The sequence below is a fragment of the Osmerus eperlanus genome, chromosome 16 (assembly GCF_963692335.1).
Source record: "Osmerus eperlanus chromosome 16, fOsmEpe2.1, whole genome shotgun sequence".
In the NCBI taxonomy this organism is placed as follows: domain Eukaryota; kingdom Metazoa; phylum Chordata; class Actinopteri; order Osmeriformes; family Osmeridae; genus Osmerus; species Osmerus eperlanus.
Window position 1 is genome coordinate 2,646,437 of NC_085033.1, and position 20,826 is coordinate 2,667,262.

The following is a 20,826-nucleotide window of genomic DNA, read 5'->3' on the forward strand; positions in this document are numbered from 1 at the left end:
AGTGACTGGAAGAAGGTAATCAGAGCAAGACTCCAGATCTCAAAGTTCCACAATCAAGCATGTTCAGCCTCACCATTAATAATGTTAACATTTCGCATCAGATGTAACCACAGCCAGCAACAGTCGGCAGGTATGAAGACCACTTCACAGTCAAATGAACTGGCAAGTGCTTTCAGATGGAACACGGAGCACGTCAGCCAGGGCTGCACTCGCTGCCATCGCCTTTCTGCCTCAACACAAAATGGCGGCATCTACACAGCGCATGACAAAACATGGCTCTCCAGTAAACAGGATTAACAGTCATACTGGTTTGTGTCGTCATCCACATCGTGCTCCATCTGCACGTCCACCCTTATCCCCCCCACCCGCCCCGTCCCTGTCTCGTCCTCGCGCTGGGCAGACACATGAAGGGGAACCCCCCCCCCCGCGCGTACTCACTCCCACTCTTTCCTGCGGGCCTGGGGCGTGCTCTGGATCTTGTGGGCCTCGTGGGCCCTGACGACATCCCGCTGGTCCACCAGGCCCCCGCGTCTCCGCAGCATGCTGTGGGGGCTCACTGACCCCGGGCTCTCGTCCCCCCCGTAGGGAGACACGTCGAAGCTGGCCGCCCGGGGAGGGAGCCCCAGGCACTCGGGGACGGTGCGGGGCACCTGCAGGGAGCAGGAGCGCGAGCCCTGGGCCAGGCCCTGGCGGGCCACCGGGCTGGGGGTCCTGGGGATTCGCCAGGCCTCGGGCTCAGGGAGGGACAGGGAGGATCGGCCACTGCTGATGGGCCCCCGGGAGCCCCTGGGTCCAGAGATGGCAGGGCTGCTGTGTTTGGGGGTGAGGGGAAGGGACTGGTCTGAACTGGTAAGCATGTCTGGACAAGGTGCTGGCATCACTATACTGCTGAGGTAGAAGAGGGGTAGAAAGGAAAAAAGAGAGCTAGAGAGAGCGAGAGAGAGAAGACAGAGAGAACAGAAAGCGAGAGGGAAAGAAAGAAAAAGAGAAAAAGAGGGTTAGCTTGAAAGACCCAATATTTCTCCGTCCTCCGTTAGGTACCAGAAAAAATGTTCTCCTTTATTGACCAAAAAGGGGGTTCTCCTTCAACCTTTCTTCCCTCTCAGGAGGGCACAGCTTGCCTTACACCTGGGCCTTCCTTGTCAGCGTTGTGATGATGGACCAATAAAGAAGGGATGAAATGTGTGATCTCTCTGTGGGCGTTCAGCTGAACCGCTATTTGGAAGCTGAGTAATTGGATGGATCTGGTCAATTCAGACCGACGGATGAAAAGAAAAGCAGCTGACCTCCCTACATGCACCCGTCTCTCTCCCAGTGCTGTGCTTGTGTGATTCACTACATATAACTAACTCTGAACTGTGGAGGGATAGAAAACGTTATCCTGTACGGTTGATCGAGCCCGAGAATTAACATAAGGGATTCGATGGGCTTTTGTTTTTCTGAAGTACAAAGCCATTTCCAAATGCCCTAGTTATAGATTATTCCTGTCTTTTGCCTCAAGAAACGATGCCTTGATCCAGTCGATTCCTCAATTATGCTTCTCAACAAAAACGTCTGTAAAACAGCAGTTTTACAGACGGCATGCCTAACTGAGACACAGGAAACAAGGCCATTTCCATTGAGCAAGAGCTGAAAGGACCATTCCAGAGAGTGGGAGAGCTGAGGCAGGCAGTGACTCACTCATCAGCAGGGCTCTTCAGACCTGCACTGGAGACACTGCCCTCACCTAGCTACAAGGACATCAGGAGGAAAGCTGATGATCCTACGCATTGTACAGGATAATATACTATCTGGAATGGTGTTAGGGTGGAGGTGTTACCCCAGAACTCCATTAGGCTACATCACTGTAGGTATCACAGGGCAGACTCAAAGACCTGTACGTTTGAGGTTAATCAGAGTGACCACTTGATAAATACTGCTGATGTCCATAACTTTCATTCCACACAAAGTAGCCTAAATAAAGCAAGAAGTGGTATAGTAGAATGACCGACACATTATGATACAGATTTATATAATCTAGAATACATTTCCAGTGTTACAACCCAATGAACCGTTTGTTTATTTTGATTATTGATTTTTTAATGCTGTCAGTTTGATTCCGCCTCCCGTCATAGTAATGCACTTCAATAGAACGACAACATGTAGCCTACTTCTTGGTTAAAGCAAGCTTGAGTGTCTCACCTAATTTGTGCTTGTCAATAGACTAAGCGAGAAATGTCACTAAGCTTGGATATATTAAGAATTATAAGATGTTTGTTATTTTATCAAGAGTGCGCCTTCAACAACAAAAACTATTCGGCTAAATTACGGAGACCACATCAGATCGGAGAAAAAGCTGTTAAAATGGTCTCTCGGGAAAAGACGCATGGAACGTCAACGTTTAGGAAAAACATCAATTAACTAATAAAAATATAAATTAATAAATCAATTTTACCTTGAAGTGCTGTCGTTTTCTCCATATTATCATCTGAAAGTCAGTGTTGGATCAGGTGGACATGAATTCTAGCTTCTTTAAGTTGCCGTGATGATTTGAGGTGAATTTTGCGTGGATTCCTTGAGTGAAGATTACCGCTGGGGCTAAATACAGAAGAGTGGCACTGAGCCAAGGAGTCTGGCAGAGATGAATGTAAATAGGCAGGGGAAGGGAAGGGGGCTCAACATGCACACATCCCCATAATCTTTAGCCGACTGCTGTGCTACGAGTCGAGGGTACCTACTCTGTCAGATTACATTTCTAGATGCACAATAAATTAGTATGGCTGCGAATTATAAATAACAACTTGCTTTTATTCCATTTCTATCAGGGGATTTTATTCCAGTTAACTTCCAATACAGTTCTTCATCGTATTTTATTATTGGTTACTTATTTATTAATTGATAGACCATTCAAAATACTTGCACCACCTGGTTCATAAAACAATGGTGTATACTGTATAGGACTGTGTATCAAATCAACGTCACATCATCTGTAATAACAGTAAGGCAAATATTTTTAGATTAACCACTAGATGGTGGACTTATTTTACCACCGTAAATATTACAAAGTCTGGAATTATTTTCAAAAAATCTTAGTGACAACATTTTTGGAACCAAACTGAACTAAACTCAAGAAAAGTGGCAATTAGATCATTGCATTATTGGACAGGTTGTCCCAAAGAAAGGCGTGAATCCATTTTTTCTGGCAGAAAAGCACCAACGGGTGCGCTGGCGACCGCTACACCCCAGGGCGTCATCTCTTGACCGTTAGGACTAGCAAACTACAAGCTTAGGCTAAACAAAAATGTTGTATATTCTCGGCTAATTTAAGATATTAGATAATCATCAACGGGCTTTTTCAAGTAAGCTAGTAAGCAATTCGAGCAATACAGCATTATGAACAGATTCAAAACTGAGCATTTTGCATGACATTGCGGTAGGCGGATTGACCATTCGGTTCTTAGACCTTTAAAGCATTATGACATCACGTTTAAGAAATGTAAGTCAAGCAGAACTTTGACATGCACTTCCAAACACTCAAGAAGAATGCTGCAGTGTGCTGTGCTAAGCTTCACATTTGACCGATGTTGGACAAATACCAGAGTAAGTTGTTCTTAATTTTTTGTTTTGGAAAATGTATTTAGGTTCATATAGGCTACAACCTCTACAATGGTCAAACTCCGCTTCTATTGTCTGTAACATAAGGTGACCCCGGGTCACATGGCCCCATTCGGACCAAATGGAAAGATATTCTTGCTGAGGTAAAATAAATTACCGTGCTCTGTTTTGAAAATAATATTATAACAGTCGTAACAGTTTACTGAATGGTAAGATTTTTTTTTTTTTCTTAAACATGAAATCTAATCAAAAACGTAATTCCCCAGATAATATGGCAGAAACAGAACGCTACACTTCCTGCCCGGGTTAGGCCGACACAGACCCACATTAGTAACTCGGTAAATAGATACAGACCTATAACATAGGCCTTATCTTTGGTCAAAAGCTCTCCTTAGTGTTATAACTTTGTTTCTATGACAACCTTCCTAGTGTCATGGAAACCTTTCTGTTTGAAATATTGTAATTGCTATGACGATTTGGAGACGTCACAGTAACATGGTAGCTGTCTGTGACACAAATACAGTATATATCCATGATTCTTACAGTAATATGGTATTGCCTTAAAATATTGACAACATGTCTATGGTGATTGTATCTGCCGTTTGTGCTTGTATGAGTGTGTGTGTGTGTTTACTTGAGTGTAAAAATACTAATTAACATTTCCACAGAGACCAATTGGCCTCCCTCAATCTGTAATAGAGGGTCCAGATTCAATGGCGACAGACCCTTCCTTTCAGTCCCAGCAAACCTCTGATAACCAGAGATGGAGAACTGCCACATTCAACGCTGGCTAGTAAATTACCATCATCAAAATGTGACCATATTATTAATCTCAGAATAAAAGTGCTTTGTAATGTATTCCTAAAAAAAATAGTGTTGGCCCTTGTTTTAACAGCTTTGGAAGTCCAATCATGGCATCTACTTCTACTTGTACCCCTGTTCCTTTTACGTCCATTGGCACCCAGACCACATTTCCCAATCCCATCACAAAGAACTGTTTTGGGACCCCAGCAAACATGCAACAAGTGCCACTGTAAAAACCTTTTTTACTGTAAAACCCTTTTTACTGCTCCTGGCCGACCGTGCTGAGACACTGCTGTCATGACGTCACCGTGCTGAGACACTGCTGGCATGACGTCACCGTGCTGAGACACTGCTGTCATGACGACACCATGCTGAGACACTGCTGTCACGGAAGCGTGAGCCTGATGCTGAGGAGGAAGCTGTGTTGCTCTGGGAGGAGGAGCTCATGGAGGCGGCCGTATCTCAGGCACAGTGGCTTGTGGGTCCCACAAGGCAGGTGGAGGTCAACGAGGTGCCCAATGGCGTAGTTGAAGAGGAACTGCCAGAGGTGGAGGCAACACCTTCTCATGTTTTCGCCCCTGCCAATGGAGCCATTACCGAGGCGTCAGAAGAGCTTGTCAAGGAACATGTGTAGAAGGCTACCTCTGCTCCTGAACACACCCAAGCCCCTGTTCCTGCTCCTGCACCTGCCAGTGGAGCTCTAGGTGAGGTGACAAAGGAGAAACTTTAGGAGAATGTGGCAGCGGAGAAGGTTACCTCTGCTCCTGCCCCTACTCCTGCTGCTGAGCCTGCTCCTGTTCCTACCAGTGCAGAAGTGTCGAAGGTGCCGGAGGAGGACACAATGGAGGAGGAGAGGGCTCAGTCTGAGGCGGAGGAGGAGAGCGAGGAGGACATTGAGGAAGATGAGGAGGACGAGGCAGAGAAACGAGTAGATGACAGAGCAATTGAGCAGGAGGACAGAGTGGAGGAAGCTCAGCTGGAGAGCTCTGTGGAGACATCAGAGCAAGCTGATGATAGTTCTCCGAGGGTCCTTGTGACCCCAGGCCTCAACGTCATGGGTCCCTTCACAGCTGAGGAAGCCCCCAAGGTGACCTGGCTGGTGCACCTAGCCACGGACGCATTCTGGGAGTTCTGTGGCTTGCTCCAGGGGCCTCGTCTGTTGCAGGACACAAACGAGCCATCCATTCTAGGTTACTACCTCAGTGAAGTCTCCCATAGAGGCATTTGGGGTTTTAGCATGCATCGTTCCAAAATGGTGGTGAGTTGCGCTAACTGAACATCTAGTTTGGGACCATACTTTGTTTATAAGTGATGTTGCTCTGAGTGTACTTATTCTTGTTATTGTGTGCTATAAGGGCTGTTTTTGACCGGGCCTGGGACGTACTTAGAGATCAGTCCCCTGAAATGACACGTCATAGCCTCAGATATCTCAAGGTGAGCCTGTCTGGTTGCATGTTTTTTCGTTTCTTCTTATTGTATTTCATGTAGGAACACCTCACCCACGATGTTCTGCTGTCCTATGTACTCCTGGAGAAAGAAGATTCTCCTCTGGAGAATCTTGATGAGGACATGGTGGTGCAAGGCCTTAATCATAATACATATTGGGGGGGACACATCCCCCCCAATATTCCAATCTGGTCAAAATGTCCCCCCCCAATATATTGATATAAAAATATAAATGTGCTACGCTACGACAGGCAACCACGCACGCTCTTCGAAATTATCATAAAAAATAATAATTCGCCCCCCCCAATGTTGACTCCATGGCTACGGCCTTGTGGTGGTGGAATCAGAACGAGAGACTGAGCTGGAAGAGGAGGTGACGGATGTCAGCAAGGAGAGCGAGGAGTCAGAAGAAGAGGTAGTGGAAGAGGAGAGTTCTGAGGAAGAGGAGGACTTCAGATTTCTGATTGCTTAAATTATACAAAATTTAGGAATTGCTGATGGATATATGTTGTGGCCCCCTCATTTTAGGATGGGACCCCCAAAATAAAATTCTGGCTACGATCCTGCTCTATCAGCAAACTCTTTCTTGCTTTTCTTTCTCTCTATATATACATTATAGATCTACTGCACACACAAGCTGAATGAAATCTACTAGGGGTGGCGATTTAAATCGATTCACATTTCTTTCTTTTTTTTTTTATATATTTTTTTGGGGGTATAAAGAATCGCAAAAAATCGTGAATCGATTTTTAATCGAATCGTGACCCCAAGAATCGATTCGAATCGTGAGGTACCAAAAGATTCCCACCCCTAAAATCTACTCATGTATTTCAGTTGGAAGAGTTGCCTCAACACCAAATGCAGAATTGGCAGGAGGATGAGTTCAAGCTTTAAATGAAACTGGCAGACTGGTACTGTATATGAATACTTAATTCAAGATACAGTTGGAGCCCTGAACCAAGTCTGGGACAAAAAAGCCACTGGCCAAAGACCAGGCCAACAGTGAAGCAAAACAATTGCCTCAAATGCCACTGCAAAAAGGAAAGTAATAATATTTTCTGAAATATCTCTTGTATTTTCTAATTCCTTTTCCTATGTTTCTGTTTTTTGTACTTCTATCACTTTTTCACATTCAAAAGCAAATCATGTATTTCCTGCAAGATTAGTTTTGGTTATGATTATTAGGATGAACACTTTGTATAAAAGCACCTGGGAAATGAATACATTAAGTCAGAAAGCAGGTACTACAAACATTCATTCAGAAAGTAATGTTGACTCAAATTGTGACTAGAAAATTAGTCTGAAATGTCCTCTCCCATGTTTATGCCTTGGTGAAGGGTCAGTCTGTGCGAGTCTGTTTTATCTCTTTTAAAAAACACCAAAGAACAAAAACAGTTTTAATCATCAAGTGTTTTATTTTCATATTCTAAAATGCAAAGGACATAACAGGATTTGAGAATAAATCCCAGATTAAGTGCACAAAATATTCCACTGCAAGTGATTATGTACAAGAATGAAAAAAAATGACACACCGTAAATAATTGAACAGCTGTCAGTGGGGCCTTGAAAACAACTGAAGTGAGTTTCCACTCTTTTTGTCTTCCTAATCTTTTTTTTTTTTCACCTATACGAGAGACAACACAAACGTTCAGTTTTGTAAACCATTTTTTGCAACTATTCCGAGGTTCACAATTAGTGCATTAAGGACCACAGAGCCCTTCTTCTCCCTTTGTGGGAGAATCTATTCAGAAATATTCCTGTTGTCTCTGGAAAAACCTAACAGCAACATGTGAAAACGTCAGAATAAAATCTCAACCCAGGACTCATTTGACATTTCACCCCATTCTTCTACTTGTGTTTACCAATTACAAGCTATGGAATAAAAATGTGATTGTACCATCCATAATTCAAAATAAACAGAATCCATGTTTAACAAAGTTGTCTCACTTGCAGCTTAAAAAATGATTCACTTCAAGCAAAGGACATTTTGAGTAACGTTCCATTTTTATGTTACAAAAAAACATGATTTTGGTTTGGAGAAAAAAACGAGCATATTAAACAGTTCTGTTTGTGGTTGCTCACATTATTTCCAGTGTTGATTGTGTCAGCAACACCGCGTTCTGTTTGATTGACTGATGCCTCTACTAGTTACAAGATACAGATGGATATGAAAGCTAGTATAATTCAGTTTGACACTATGCGTGCTATATCAAGAGAAGCCAAAACACTTACTACCAATCCAACAAAACTGACATGAAAGTGACAATTTTCAGAATTTCAACACAGATGGGTTTAAATACATGGATACGTGATTACATTTCCAACCTTCAGTAGGCAATAACGAAAGTGCTCTTGTCAAACCTGTAAAAAAATAATTTATACACACCCCGTCATCTGATTGGACGATCAAAATTGGTTGACGACTGTCTGTTTATCGATGGTCCTTTGTCCCCATGGCACCTCCCCTCTCCCCTGTCCCTCCCCCTCCACCTCTGCCCAGAGGGCTGCTATTTGTTGAAGGGCAGACAGGCAGGTAGTATGACTGTGGAGCAGGCCGGTCCTGCCAGGGGCTCGGCCACCTCCCCTTCCAGCTCCATCCACGTTCCCTTCTCTGGACTGTAACATATGGTGGACGACTTGTAGGCTCCCTGCAAGCACAGCACAACTTGTCAGTTTCTCTGCCCTGAATGCGGAGCACTGTGTGCTTAACCTGTTCCAGCTGTTTTCAAAAGCTCCAGCGGGCTGACAAGCAGACTGGACGAACACCGGACGTCACGCACTACATGACTAGACTGAAAACACTTGGAAAAAAAAGAGTGTTCGATTCAACACTGCATTGGGAAGGTTTGTCAGAGCTGCTGCCCAGGCTGTGGGCGGAACCTCACCATGCTCCAGCTGTAGCCGCCCACCAGGTAGATGCTGTCGTCCAGCACGGCACAGCCAGGGCCACTGCGGCCCTCCAGGATGGGCGTCTGCAGGATGTTCCACTGGTCTCCTTTGGGGTCGTAGCACTCCACTAACATCACATCCAGATGGGAGAACCCTGGAAGAGGGACGGAGGGAGAAATTGAGGAGAGTGAAAGAGGGAGATGGAGAGAGAGAGGGATGGAGAGAGAGAGAGAGGGATGGAGAGAGGGATGGATGGAGAGAGGGGGACAGAGGAGAGGGAAAGAGAGGGATGGATGGAGAGAGGGGGACAGAGGAGAGGGAAAGAGAGGGGGAGATGGAGAGAGGGGGGCAAGAGCGGGAGGGGGAGAGGAGGATGAGGAAAGAGGGCATGAGGGAGAGGATTCAGTCCTAGATCCCACTATGTGACAGAGGTCACCGACATCAATGACGTCTCCGGCAAACCCCCTTAAAACAAGCACCATCCCCACCGCACCTTTCAGGTGGTTGCCGCCGATGGCGTAGAGGCGGTCGCTCATGCCAGCCAGGGTGTGGATGGCCCTCTTCGTGTTCATGTCCTGTTTCCTGGCCCACACGTCCATGACGGGGTCGTAGCAGTAGAGCCAGGAGACGTACTCTCCATTGTGCACCCCTCCTGCAAAGACAGCAGCGGGCACGAAGCGGCGTCAGCGCGCTATCGACATGCCTCGCACACCCAACAGGCCCCGACGTGCCGCGCGTCACCCAGGGACACGCGAGCCACGCGCTCCGGTGTTTACGCCAGAGAGGCGGAGCTCTCCGCCAATGACCCCGCGACGTGACGCCAAGGGGAATCTCCACCCTTTTCCACTTTGCCGACATCCGCATTCCACATCGGAATGCGCGTCGACGTCGACCCGCGCTAGGCTAAGTAAGAGAGGAGAGCTCTAACCTGAGATGTATATCTTCCCGTTGTGCACTGCTCCTGCGTGAGCAGCCAGAGGCTGGGGCAGAGATGACACATAGTTCCACTCGTTAGTCTCCAGGTTAAAGGACTCCACGCTGGAGAGATAGCCCGTCTCGTTCCTGCCGCCAATCACATACAGGTGTTTATCCAGGCGGCAGGCGAAGAAACTGGCTCTCCTGAGGAAGAGGTGTCAGCCAGACAACATCATTAAAACCGTCATGACACATTCATTGAACAGTTATAAACAGCTGAGCCGCGTGGGCGGGTGTGTATTTGCTAGGGGCGGTGGACATTGTGTATGTGTGGGTCTGTGAGTTGCGCAGGTGTACAGTATGCGTATCCGTCCGTTCATGTTCTCATGCACTCACCTCTCCTGCATAGGAGGAAGTTGTATCCAACTATTGAATCTGGGATCGTAGCGGCTGACAAAATTAGTGCTGTGTTTGCCTGCCAAACAAGAGATCAATTAGGATCCACTCATAAGGGAGACACTTGAACATATCTCGCTGTTTACAGTGTCACAGTGGAGTTCATTATCGTAGTACCGTTTGGGTTCCACTGGTCCTCCCCACCGAGCAGAAGCAGGAAATTCTCCACCTCAACCACACAGTGATGGGCACTGTTGTAAGGCATTACTAGACGAGCGGAGACACAACAAAGGGCAAAGTCATAAGAATCAACAGTAAAACAAGTGACTAAGTTATATTAGTTTGTGAAGAGACCCTGAACTAAACTAAAATCCGTCAGGACTTTCAACTAACACGTTTCAACTAAAACACAAACCCAAAACATACTAATGCTTGACTCCAAGTCAAAATAAACCTCACAGGTAGAAAACAGAACGTTTGAACAGTGCACTAGGCAGGTGGTAGTATCCCTAACAGTGTGTACTGTATATTTGGGACGTTCTGTCTCATCTTCCCCTGATAAAGTGACCCCACTGAGTTGGAAATGGTGTTAGGTGACAGTCATAATGAACACGATCGTGTTCACTCAATAAATCTCGGGCCCGGCGCCTTTTGAGCGTAAATCAGTGGAATGGTGAAGCCCACCTGTCTGTCTCCATCAGTCATTCCACCTGTCACCTCCCCACCGGCTGATGGATCACAGTTGCCGTAGAATTAGACAGCCTTGAATCTCGCTCCTCTCCGATTGGCCTCTCCTTACTGTCTCACTCTGGTTGGGAGACATTGACTCCACCCTCTGTGGGGGAGACTCGAGGCACAGCTCTATCTCAGAGCGCTGGAGAGGGGAGGGGGAGGGGGTGGGGGGATTCAACTTCCTGCCTTCACTGCGCTTCAAAGGCTACAGACGTGCGATTTCCTATTGATTTCCTTACATGTGTTATTTTTTTTTGCATTATGGTTCCATCAGTGTTATGGGGATTTGGATGGGCAGTTCTTGTTTTCTGGCGGTTGTCTCATGGTTCCAGGATGTAGTGACAACATCTGACATACCAACAAACTAAAAAAATATCACTGTGAACACCTTCTCAGAGCACCAAGGATCCAAATCATGGAAGACATCTTTAGGACCTCCACTGTCTAAGCCATTGGCTTTTAGCCAAAAACCTGTTCTGTCACAGGCTTATAGTTATAAGGGGCATCACCTACCAACTAGACATTGTGATGCTCTGGCGTTTGCATTTCACTTAGTTTATACCTTAACTCAAACCTACAGCAAGCCAAAAGCCTGCAGTGCTGTGTAAGCAACAGTGGGTTGGCTAAGCCGGCCCTTAGAGATGGACAGTAACGGCCCGGCTCACTAGAGGGAGTCAGACACCTCTGCATAGCAGCACGCGTTCGGTTCAGCCGGACCCCTCCACAGCTCATTCTCACTGCTCCACCAAACGCTACTTCGCATCGCTCCAACCACGTCTCAAAAGCATTCGTTTTCTATTCTTTAAGCACTAGGGTTAAGATAGCTTTCGACAAGTGAACACGTGATGTTGCTTTCATTGCGGGCACCTGAGGAGGGCAGCCTGCCAGCAGCGTGACCCAGCTTGTGTCACTGTCCTCCTGCACGCCTGCGTAGGCACACTAGATGGCAAGCGTTCCATTAGAAGCGACCAGAAGCAAGAGAGATCTGACACCATGAGAGGGATCAGGCTTCTTCCTAAATTGTGTTGATGAATGTCTTAATCAAACTCTGTCCCTCTCAGGCTTCGGCTCATTGAAAACTTATGATTGAATGTTAATAATCTTCTATTCCACATCCATTGTGTGGAAGCTACTTCAGGCTGCCAGTGATGTGTTAAGGGGATGATTTTGCAGTTTTGTCCTTCCACACGGCCACGGGCCATTTGAGAGTTAACTTTTTCGTTTTGAATGATGGAAATCCCTATTGACCTTTCGCTTTCAACACTTTCACTCTAGGAGTGTAACGATTTGAATGAGAAATGCTGTTTAGGAACACAAGATTAAACATGCCCGATAAACATCTGATGTGGGGCTCATACTGATGTCATTAATAGACAGACAGTAAATGGATATGGCTGTCATTTTTTAGATCATTTGCACTATTAGAAGACTCGTAATAGTGACATGCCATCATGAGTCACAATACAGGAAATATCAGCAAGGCAGACACCAAGTGGGAATGAGGAGGGCGGGAGGTCAAGCTGACAGCAGGTAAACCAGGGTCTCTAATATGTATGAATGAAGCATTAGTGAGGTATAGCCCACACCAAAGCACAGGGCAACAACTCAATAGGAGCACAGATGATGATGCAAAGGACAAATGGGGTTTCCCATTATCACTTGGTCGACCTTTGGAGTGTGGCAGGCCCATAGTGGTGCTCTGTAAAGGTCAGCGTAGACAGGTCGGACAGAGAGGAGAGGATGATACTGTATTCCTGGAGGTGACGTTACCCTTTGTCATTGCACACTTGCAGGATTGTAAGAATTATTCGAGGGTTTCTATTTTTGTAAACGGACCGTTTTGAGGTTCACAGCCTGAATTGTGGTACAATGTTACCTTCACATTAAAACAACTTCGATGAATTTGCACCTTAAATATCTTATTTTCGTCGAAACTTTAAAGCAAATATAATGCACAGCAAACGTGAAGCAAAAATCTTTTCAAAGCCATGTACATCTGTATTCCTCTCGTCTTGCTTTCTTTCTCAAGAACAAAAGGTAGCGTCTACCCAGTGCCCTACCTCAGTACTAAACATTAGAGCGTCCTTTGAGAAGCTGTTGGACAGTGACATGTCATTTCGCTTTGTTTCGTCTACACTTCAGTAGATCGTCAGAGTCAAGCGGATCTCGCCATGCATCTTTGCCAGGAGATTTCAGCGAAAAACATGGGAACCCAGGCATAAAGCCCTACAGTGGTGTAAAGTCACGCTCTGATTCAAAACTTATATTAAAAGTGATAGTGATACATCATTACCTCAAGGATTTAAGGAACTCTTTCTCTCATTTTTACCTGCAAATGAACCTGTGCTCGAGGAATCGCCCCAGGATCACTTCCCTCTATACTTGGTTATTGTGCTGTCATTAACTGGGATGTTAACTGTCATGCCTCGGCTAAGGAATTGTTTGTTCCATTGCTGCTCATTCTGTACATTAGCACGTTCGCATTTTCTTTTTCTTTATTCATTCGTTCGTTCATTTATTCACAAAAGGCAACTATGCACGTTCATACTCCCTCACATGTCCAATCCCTTCATTCATTCATTCATTTACATTTAGTCATTTAGCAGAAGCTCTTATCCAGAGCGACTTACAGTAAGTACAGGGACATTCCCCCCGAGGCAAGTAGGGTGAAGTGCCTTGCCCAAGGACACAACGTCATTTGACACGGCCGGGAATCGAACTGGCAACCTTCAGAGTACTAGCCCGATTCCCTAAGCGCTCAGCCACCTGACTCATTCATAACCGTCAGGGGTCTTCAGGTAGAAGGAGGGCCGGCGAGCCACTTACTTGTGAGGATCTTCCATGTCTTTTTCTCGTCGTCGTAGTACTGGACCAGATTACTGGGCAGCCGATCAGGTCCAGGGGGCAGGCCCCCGACCAGCAGGACCAGCCTCTTACTGGAACGGATCCTGTTATGAAGGAGCCAAACACAACAGGGGGGAAGACAGATCAACCCAGAGAGTCTGAATTGAAGAAACCAACACAGAACCAGGGAAGAATTCGACCCTTATAATCCCTAATATGAATGACGGATTGTGGTATGGCAGTTATTTGCTGGTATTTGTATAGTGCATATTCTGTGAATGTGGCAAGCCGTCGGCACATTTGTCATTTCGACAACGGAAACATGTTGTGTTAATGGCCAAAACATTTTGGTTTTGAGTGCGATAACTCAAATGGAGATTTGATTTGATCAATCAAATGAACATTTTGTGATCCCTATAGAACGATGCCATTATGTATGTATATAATAACCACTCATGTCAAAATGTTCAGTCACCTTTTGCATGGTTATTACAGCGAGCACCTATCATTTTGCATGCTTATTACACCCTTAAGACATCTAATCAATTAGCTGTGAAGTCATTAGGCCTGTTCTACAGGCTGCTACGCTGACAGGCAAATAAGCCCCTGCAACTAACCTATAACATGTCTCCATTCCATTGGTAGAGATGCCACATGTGACAGTTCGAAGCCAATTGCCCAACATATCCTGCAGTTTGTTTGCAAAGCATGGCGTCACAGCCAGACACCTTGACAAACATAAGTAGCTATTTCTAATAAAGTTCAGTCAAATAAAATATTTTTCAGGTCATACAAAGTTGGTTATTTTTTCATTTATACCAGAGCTTTTTTCTTCTATTTCATGCTTGACTAAATAGCCAACCTCTCTATGTATTGTGTCAGCTACACTGGCCCACTGTTAAGTGTTTGGGGGTTATTCATATGCAAATGAACCCTGGACATAGATAATGGTGATTAATTGAGAGGAGGGAATCAGTGGCATGTCATGTGATACTATTTATGAATATTCTTCATTCCTTGTTCATTTGAACCCATCTGTGCATCTCACTGAGAGTTAGCATGGCGCTACATGCAGCTCTCCTCTGTGTCAGAGCACCAACATCAGATTACCACAAGATACCCAACCACTGTGATCCATAAAATATTGGGAGAAACAGTGAAATTAATCATGCCATAAATTGCTCCTTCAAATGTAACTCTGGCAGTGTATTTGGATTGTGGTCGTTTCCGCATCTCTATGAGATATTCATACTGTTGTGCCAGTCTAACAAAAACACTTCCTAATGGCTCATCCAACTTTCTGAGGTCATTTAAACAGAACACCAAGTCTGTTTCCACCGGAAACAGTGGTGCAAAGCACTACCGACCGATCATGTCCCAGACCATGTCTGTCCTGTACCTGTCTCTGGGAGTGCTAGTCATGACACAAAGCACAAAGCAGGCTGTGCAGTTAGCCCTGTGGTTGAGGAGCTGAAGCAGACTCAGAACAGACAACCTGAGTAGTCAGGATAAACTTGTAGTGTGACGTAGCACAGGTCACAGCTGTTTAAAAAGATATGTTATTTATCATCCAATATAAGACACTGGTGAGTAGAACAACTGTGATGCTAAGTGAACCAAATGACTGAACATTTTGACTGAGCCAAATGACCATGAACATCAAACCGCCCAATAATATTTGCCGTAACCCGTGGTGGTTTATGGTTGTTATGACTGTGGCCGTTGTACACATCCCGGCAGTTTTGTAATGACACTGGAATTGAGTTGAGCTTTTTTGGCACTACACGGGTGGAGTGTACTAATAAGAAACGTCTTTCCTAACCCCAATGATTAAATATTCAGATAAGAAAGATCTGATGTATGTAAGTCCAGGCTTTTAACACAGGCATGGACCTGTTAAGGGTGTACAGTCTACATAAAATACTTCATACAGTCAGGAGATATTAACAACAGACAGCTGAAACTTGGCAACTATCAATATAGGCCTACTGATAACCCTGCAAACACTAACAACACAGCCTGATCTCTCTCTGTTTTGTAACAGTACAGCCTGATCTCTCTCTGTATTCTAACTGGGCCTGAACTTAATCCAATATGTCATCCTCCACCAACATTCTGTGTGTGTGTGTGTATTTGGGTCTGTGCATGTGAGTTTGTTCTTGTATGTGTGTGTGTGTGTGTGTGTGTGTGTGTGTGTGTGTGTGAGACACACCACTCACCTGCTAGCTATGGTCTGCCTGCAGTGCTGTCTGAAGGGCATCAGGTGATAGTTCATGGCATCCAAGAGCAGCTTCTGGCACACAGGGTCACTCCTCATGAAGTCCACTGACTGCACCCTCTCCACCAGCTCAGGGGCCGGGATGAGGGCGAACCGCAGCCTCTTCATCAGGTCCGGGGCGTAGTGCATACGCGTGTCCCTGTCGTGCTCCAGCCACAGCACCGACATCTGGAAGAGCGCCAGCTCCGACTCCACGGGGGGCGGCAGAGCGTCCAGCATGGCGCACATCTCCTCAAAGTTCAGCAGCAGCACGTCCTCCACCAGGTACTTGTTGGCCAGCTTCTTGGTCTCATCCAGGCCGTGGAGGGCCGCGATCTTGCAGATCTGCTTGTAGTTCTGCACCGAGATCTGGTCGTTGAGGAACTGGACGCTGAGCTTGGTGATCTGCGGGATGTTGAGAATCTTGCTGACCGAGAGAACTTCTTCCACAGTGTCCAGGGACAGAGTCACGTTGGCAGTGTACAGGTACTCCAGCACTAACCTTAGTCCAATGGAGGAGCAGCCCTGGAGAACCAGGTTGTTTATGGGCCGAGTGCTGGCCATGAGCTTGTCATCGGGAGAGGAAGATGGGGTCCCACTGCTCCCCTGGTCTTTGCTCCCCTCGCTGTTGAGCGAATGTGTGGAGAAGAGAGACCTGAAGTACTGGGAGCAGGATGCCAGCACTGCTTTGTGGCAGTGGAACTGCTGTCCCTGGGCAGTCAGAGTCACATCACAGAATAGCTGTTTCCTCCATAAAAGATTGAGCCCGTGCAGCAGGGTGTCACTGTGTGTTGGGTCAAAGGTGGATGTTCTATCCCCCGATCTGGACATGACTTCCTGCCTATGAACGCCACCTAGGCAACAAATAAACCATGCAGCCATTTACCTCAAGCCATTTCTCTTTTGAACAACATGAGATGATATCATTATTAAGATGCAGTCAGAAGGGATTTATCTCCAAGAACTTCACGTTATACCACGCTTAAACGTTGAATAGATATTCATCCGATTAGACCGGTAAACAAACATGACGACGTCGGGCTATTCACCATTGAAAAAGGTTCGGACGGTAGCGTATAATTTTAAACTTCGTTCTCTGTCCATAAAACAATGAAAAACTAAACCGTAATAACAATGTGTCACTCTTATTCATTCTTTCTATCGAAGATCTTAATGGACGCTGCGGTTTGAAGCGCGTTGTCAAAACAAACTGCGATAGGATGCTGCAGCGCTTTCCCTTCGATAACGCTACCGAAGTTGTAGGATTAGGGAACGGTGCAAGGATAATATGCAGTATTCAAGCAACACTTATCGTTCTCCTCTTATCTTGCTACACCCCCACAACGAGGACATTACACATTCCACAAATTTACGCACGGAGCGATACAAAAGCAATTAGTTTGTCTCTCACAGCCGTCATCACTGTCGGAGTGCGTTTTCCTTTTAACCTGAGTTAGGCAGACGTGAGTATCGAAAATTATTCATTAAATGCAGATATACAACCAATATTAATGAAATACGAACACATCTCGATACTTCTAAGGCGTAAAAATGATTTTACTTTATCAATTATGTTTGTAGACTTGATACAAACGTCCTGTACCTTGTTTCGTTGTCGCCACATTCTGTAAAGCGCCTCACAACTATATGATGTGAGCAGCTTGCCTGAGAACAAGCCAAACTTACCTGACTTCAGAGCTTCACAAAAAAAATAAAGTAAGCTTCAGGTTCCAAATATTTTCACTTGACTTTCCTTTGTTCTCCTTTGTAAAGAAATATCCTTTCCTTTAAAGTCTATGGTCGGTGCCTCAGAATAATCATTGATTCCAACTCATAAAGTCACTAATTCTCGTTATTTGTTGACGTTGATCATTTGTTCTTCTGAATTAACAAGAAGTGTGTGAGTGTGTGAGAGGGAGCTGTGCTTTCTGCAAGAGAAGAAGAAGAAGAAATATACGTGTGACAAATTATGCTACCAAGAAACAACACATCATTATCCTTGGGCCTGGGGCTCAGTGAGTCGTAACGAGAGTAATAGGAAATCCACGGTTGGGGAGAGAAACGGTCGTGCATGGCCGGTGGAGAGAGACCATGCAGGGGTATGGATGCTGGAGAGACTCGCAAAATTATGGCTCAAGGCTATTGTAAAAACTGTCGAGCGTAAATGACTGCGATTTCAAACATCTATGGAAGAAAGAAAAGAGAAAGGGGGAGAAAAACCTAGTCTTTCCCTCGCTGTTATAGAGAGAACCGTCAAGTTTTAGTGCGCATTGCTAATTAGTCAATTTCTCTCTGCCTTCACAGCCCGACGACTCTGCTGCTGAGCTGAAACTGCTAATTTCTGGGACCAGCCTTTTTTTGGCTGTGAACTGGATGGATGAATGGCTTGTCTCGCACAAATGACAAAAAGCCCCTGCCTTAATCTCCATCGCCAAAATAACCCCTCATCTTATTCTGTGCCTGCAAGTCCTTCAAAAGAAGGTGCTCTTTTAACAAACTTTAGTCCTACAGTATGCATTGCATTGGGACTGAGGTAATATGCATATTCAAAATGCATAAGATTTTCTTATATTTGGTCAGACAAGGTATGATCATTGACTGGGCACTATGGATACTATCCACATTGCAGTAACACAGTGCACAGTGACTTTAAGTAAGTAATATAGGCCTCATGTTCAAGTGTAAATTTCATTTCGACATCAAAACAATAATAGATAATATAACAAAAAAGTCCACTTTACAGATGATTGTTACATGCCCTTAGGCCTAGCTCTGAGCCAAACATAAACAAAGGTCTCAAGTCGAATACTTGATTGATTATGCCTGGATATGCAAGGTGTACTGAGATCATGAGAGAAAACTGCAGGTTTATACACATTTGGGCTCATGTTGGTTAATATGTCACAGTGGTGCAGTGAGTCTGTCTGCATGTCAAGGCCAACAACAGGTTCACCCACCACTGTATGCACAGCATATACTAAGGAGGAATATGCTCATTCTTACAAATGCCATAAAGGCTGCATGCATGAAAAGTAAAGAAAAGTAAAAGAGTCCCTGAACATTCAAGCTAATTATATATAAATGTAATTATATATATTTATAATTATATATGTGCCAAAAATACTTATTAGTAGTGTGAACTGTCAATTAAATAAAGAGCTCAATTGGAGCAAAAACCCACACATACAGTGTTCCCCTGGGACTAGAACTGACAGATACCTTGCAAGTTATCAAATGACAGATAGGGATAAATGGACTTGTTCATGTACTATGAAATAGACCAAACATCATGCTACCATACTGTAACGGAGGCCACACATAGATAGCATTTAAAAGAAGATCTAGAGATTTAATCGGGAGGTCTTGAATATCTAACAAAGAAATGTCCTTGTCTAACCTATATGCTAAATGGTTAGTCAGTGGGGTGCTTGGTTTCAACTGTGAACATAGTTACGCAATTATTAAATGTGTGTTTTTCAAGGTGCCATAAAAACCCAATGCAGCTTATTGGTTAGTTCAACCTCTTTCAAAGGACTTACCATATGCCCATTACAGTTCTACATTTCCGTTGTGTGCCAAGACTAAATTAGCACGACATTGCTTAAGCCTCTAGCGAGCCATCCTAGCACTATGAAATGACCATTTCTAACTCTTTCAGCTCTTTGTTGCAACTCAGTCTCCTGAGACCACTGGTCTTCAGATTGCAGGACATTTATGGCTGTAGGTTGTTGCAGCGAGGAGAGGGAGGGGGGGTCATCTGATAAGAGAAGAATTTCTAGACTAATTAAACCCTTTGAGACAAAGAATCACAGTACAGTGATTTACAACTCTCTCTATACCAGTTAACCCCACTCATATTTATCTGTCATATTACACATTTCCTATCTATTCCTTGTATAAAGAATTACAATGTTTGTTCATGCTTTCCATGCTTTTATTTCCTATACTTAAGAAATAGGAGTGCACAAACACTGGACAATATACCATTGTTTCTTTAAAAACAAAGCAAGAGTAGTCAGAAGGAATCACATGTCTACGTCAGGCCAGGTGATGATAAAAGTGATTTAATAACTTCAAGCAAAATGAGAATCAGCTGAGAGTCTGGAGTGCATGTTTGTGAAGATGATCATGATAAGGTGAATTGTCACCCTAAGCAAGTGGACATCAGTACATTTGACATACAATGAAGAGTCAAATCACAATTTTACTTGGCACTGTTCATGAGATGGACAGTGCAGCAACATTGAAAGATGTACTCTTTTAATACAATCTTACAATAGTACAAACCCCAATTAATACAGTAGATTAATTTCTAAATGTCATGGATGCATTCTCAGCCTAGAACATGCTTATTAATGTTAGTAACCACAGTTGTAACTATTGTGACTTATACTCATTCAATCAGCACAAACTGTGCCCTCCAATAATATAAGTAATTACTTTATACTGATAAAGAAAAGAACAGTGTTGTGTTTATCAATAAAAAAGACAGGAAATAACACAAGCCCACATCCTGCCCAGATAATTACAGATGAATATCAGATTAAAAACCGAGCCTTTAATCTAATCAATCCAGCAAAAATAAAACAAGGAGAAGATGGAAGTTGTGCATAGCAACGTCTACAAGGCATAATTCCTTTTGCTGGCTGCAGCAGAGGGTATGCTAAGATAGAAAGTATTATTTTCCTAAATGGAAGGTGTCAGATGGTCACGGAAATGTGATCAGCTGTTCAAGATCACTGCTTCCCATCTGCAATTTGTGATGTGTGAAAGATTCAGCCCAAATGTGCTCGCCAAGCGGAAATCCTCTGCACTTTCTCTTATCGTGGAAAAGCAAGATAACCAGCCGTTTACAGATCACAGAACATATCATATTAATATCATGGAGAGGGTGATATCATCTTGTTTGTAAAAACATATTTTGTTAACTAAGTGTGTTGGTATGCCAA

General features: G+C 44.5%; 2 protein-coding genes across 2 annotated transcripts in view; both read right to left on the reverse strand.

The window, feature by feature from the left end:
• LOC134036218 (voltage-dependent R-type calcium channel subunit alpha-1E-like) overlaps window positions 1–2,568 on the reverse strand; it is a 44,912-nt gene extending 42,344 nt beyond the window's left edge. Inside the window, 2 exon segments of the mRNA XM_062481050.1 lie at window positions 439–924; window positions 2,435–2,568. Coding sequence (XP_062337034.1) covers window positions 439–878 — 440 coding nt within the window. The 5' untranslated portion in view covers window positions 879–924; window positions 2,435–2,568.
• A 4,677-nt stretch (window positions 2,569–7,245) lies between these two features.
• On the reverse strand, window positions 7,246–18,009 carry klhl14 (kelch-like family member 14). Its single transcript, XM_062481244.1, has 9 exons — window positions 17,564–18,009; window positions 15,840–16,731; window positions 13,603–13,724; window positions 10,222–10,311; window positions 10,045–10,123; window positions 9,662–9,852; window positions 9,227–9,385; window positions 8,730–8,887; window positions 7,246–8,492 (listed from the first exon to the last, which is right to left on the reverse strand). Exons 2-9 carry the CDS (start codon window positions 16,706–16,708, stop codon window positions 8,352–8,354), a joined length of 1,809 nt encoding a protein of 602 aa, XP_062337228.1. The 5' UTR covers window positions 16,709–16,731; window positions 17,564–18,009; the 3' UTR covers window positions 7,246–8,351.
• Between the last annotated feature and the right edge of the window lie 2,817 nt (window positions 18,010–20,826).

Coding starts and splice junctions, on each gene's coding strand:
- klhl14 (XM_062481244.1), bottom strand. CDS start 16,708: ATGTCCAGATCGGGGGATAGAACATCCACCTTTGACCCAACACACAGT. Junction 13,725..15,839: donor AGGCAGACCATAGCTAGCAG/GTGAGTGGTGTG, acceptor CCTTCATAACAG/GATCCGTTCCAGTAAGAGGC. Junction 10,312..13,602: donor GACATGGAAGATCCTCACAA/GTAAGTGGCTCG, acceptor CCGCTCGTCTAG/TAATGCCTTACAACAGTGCC.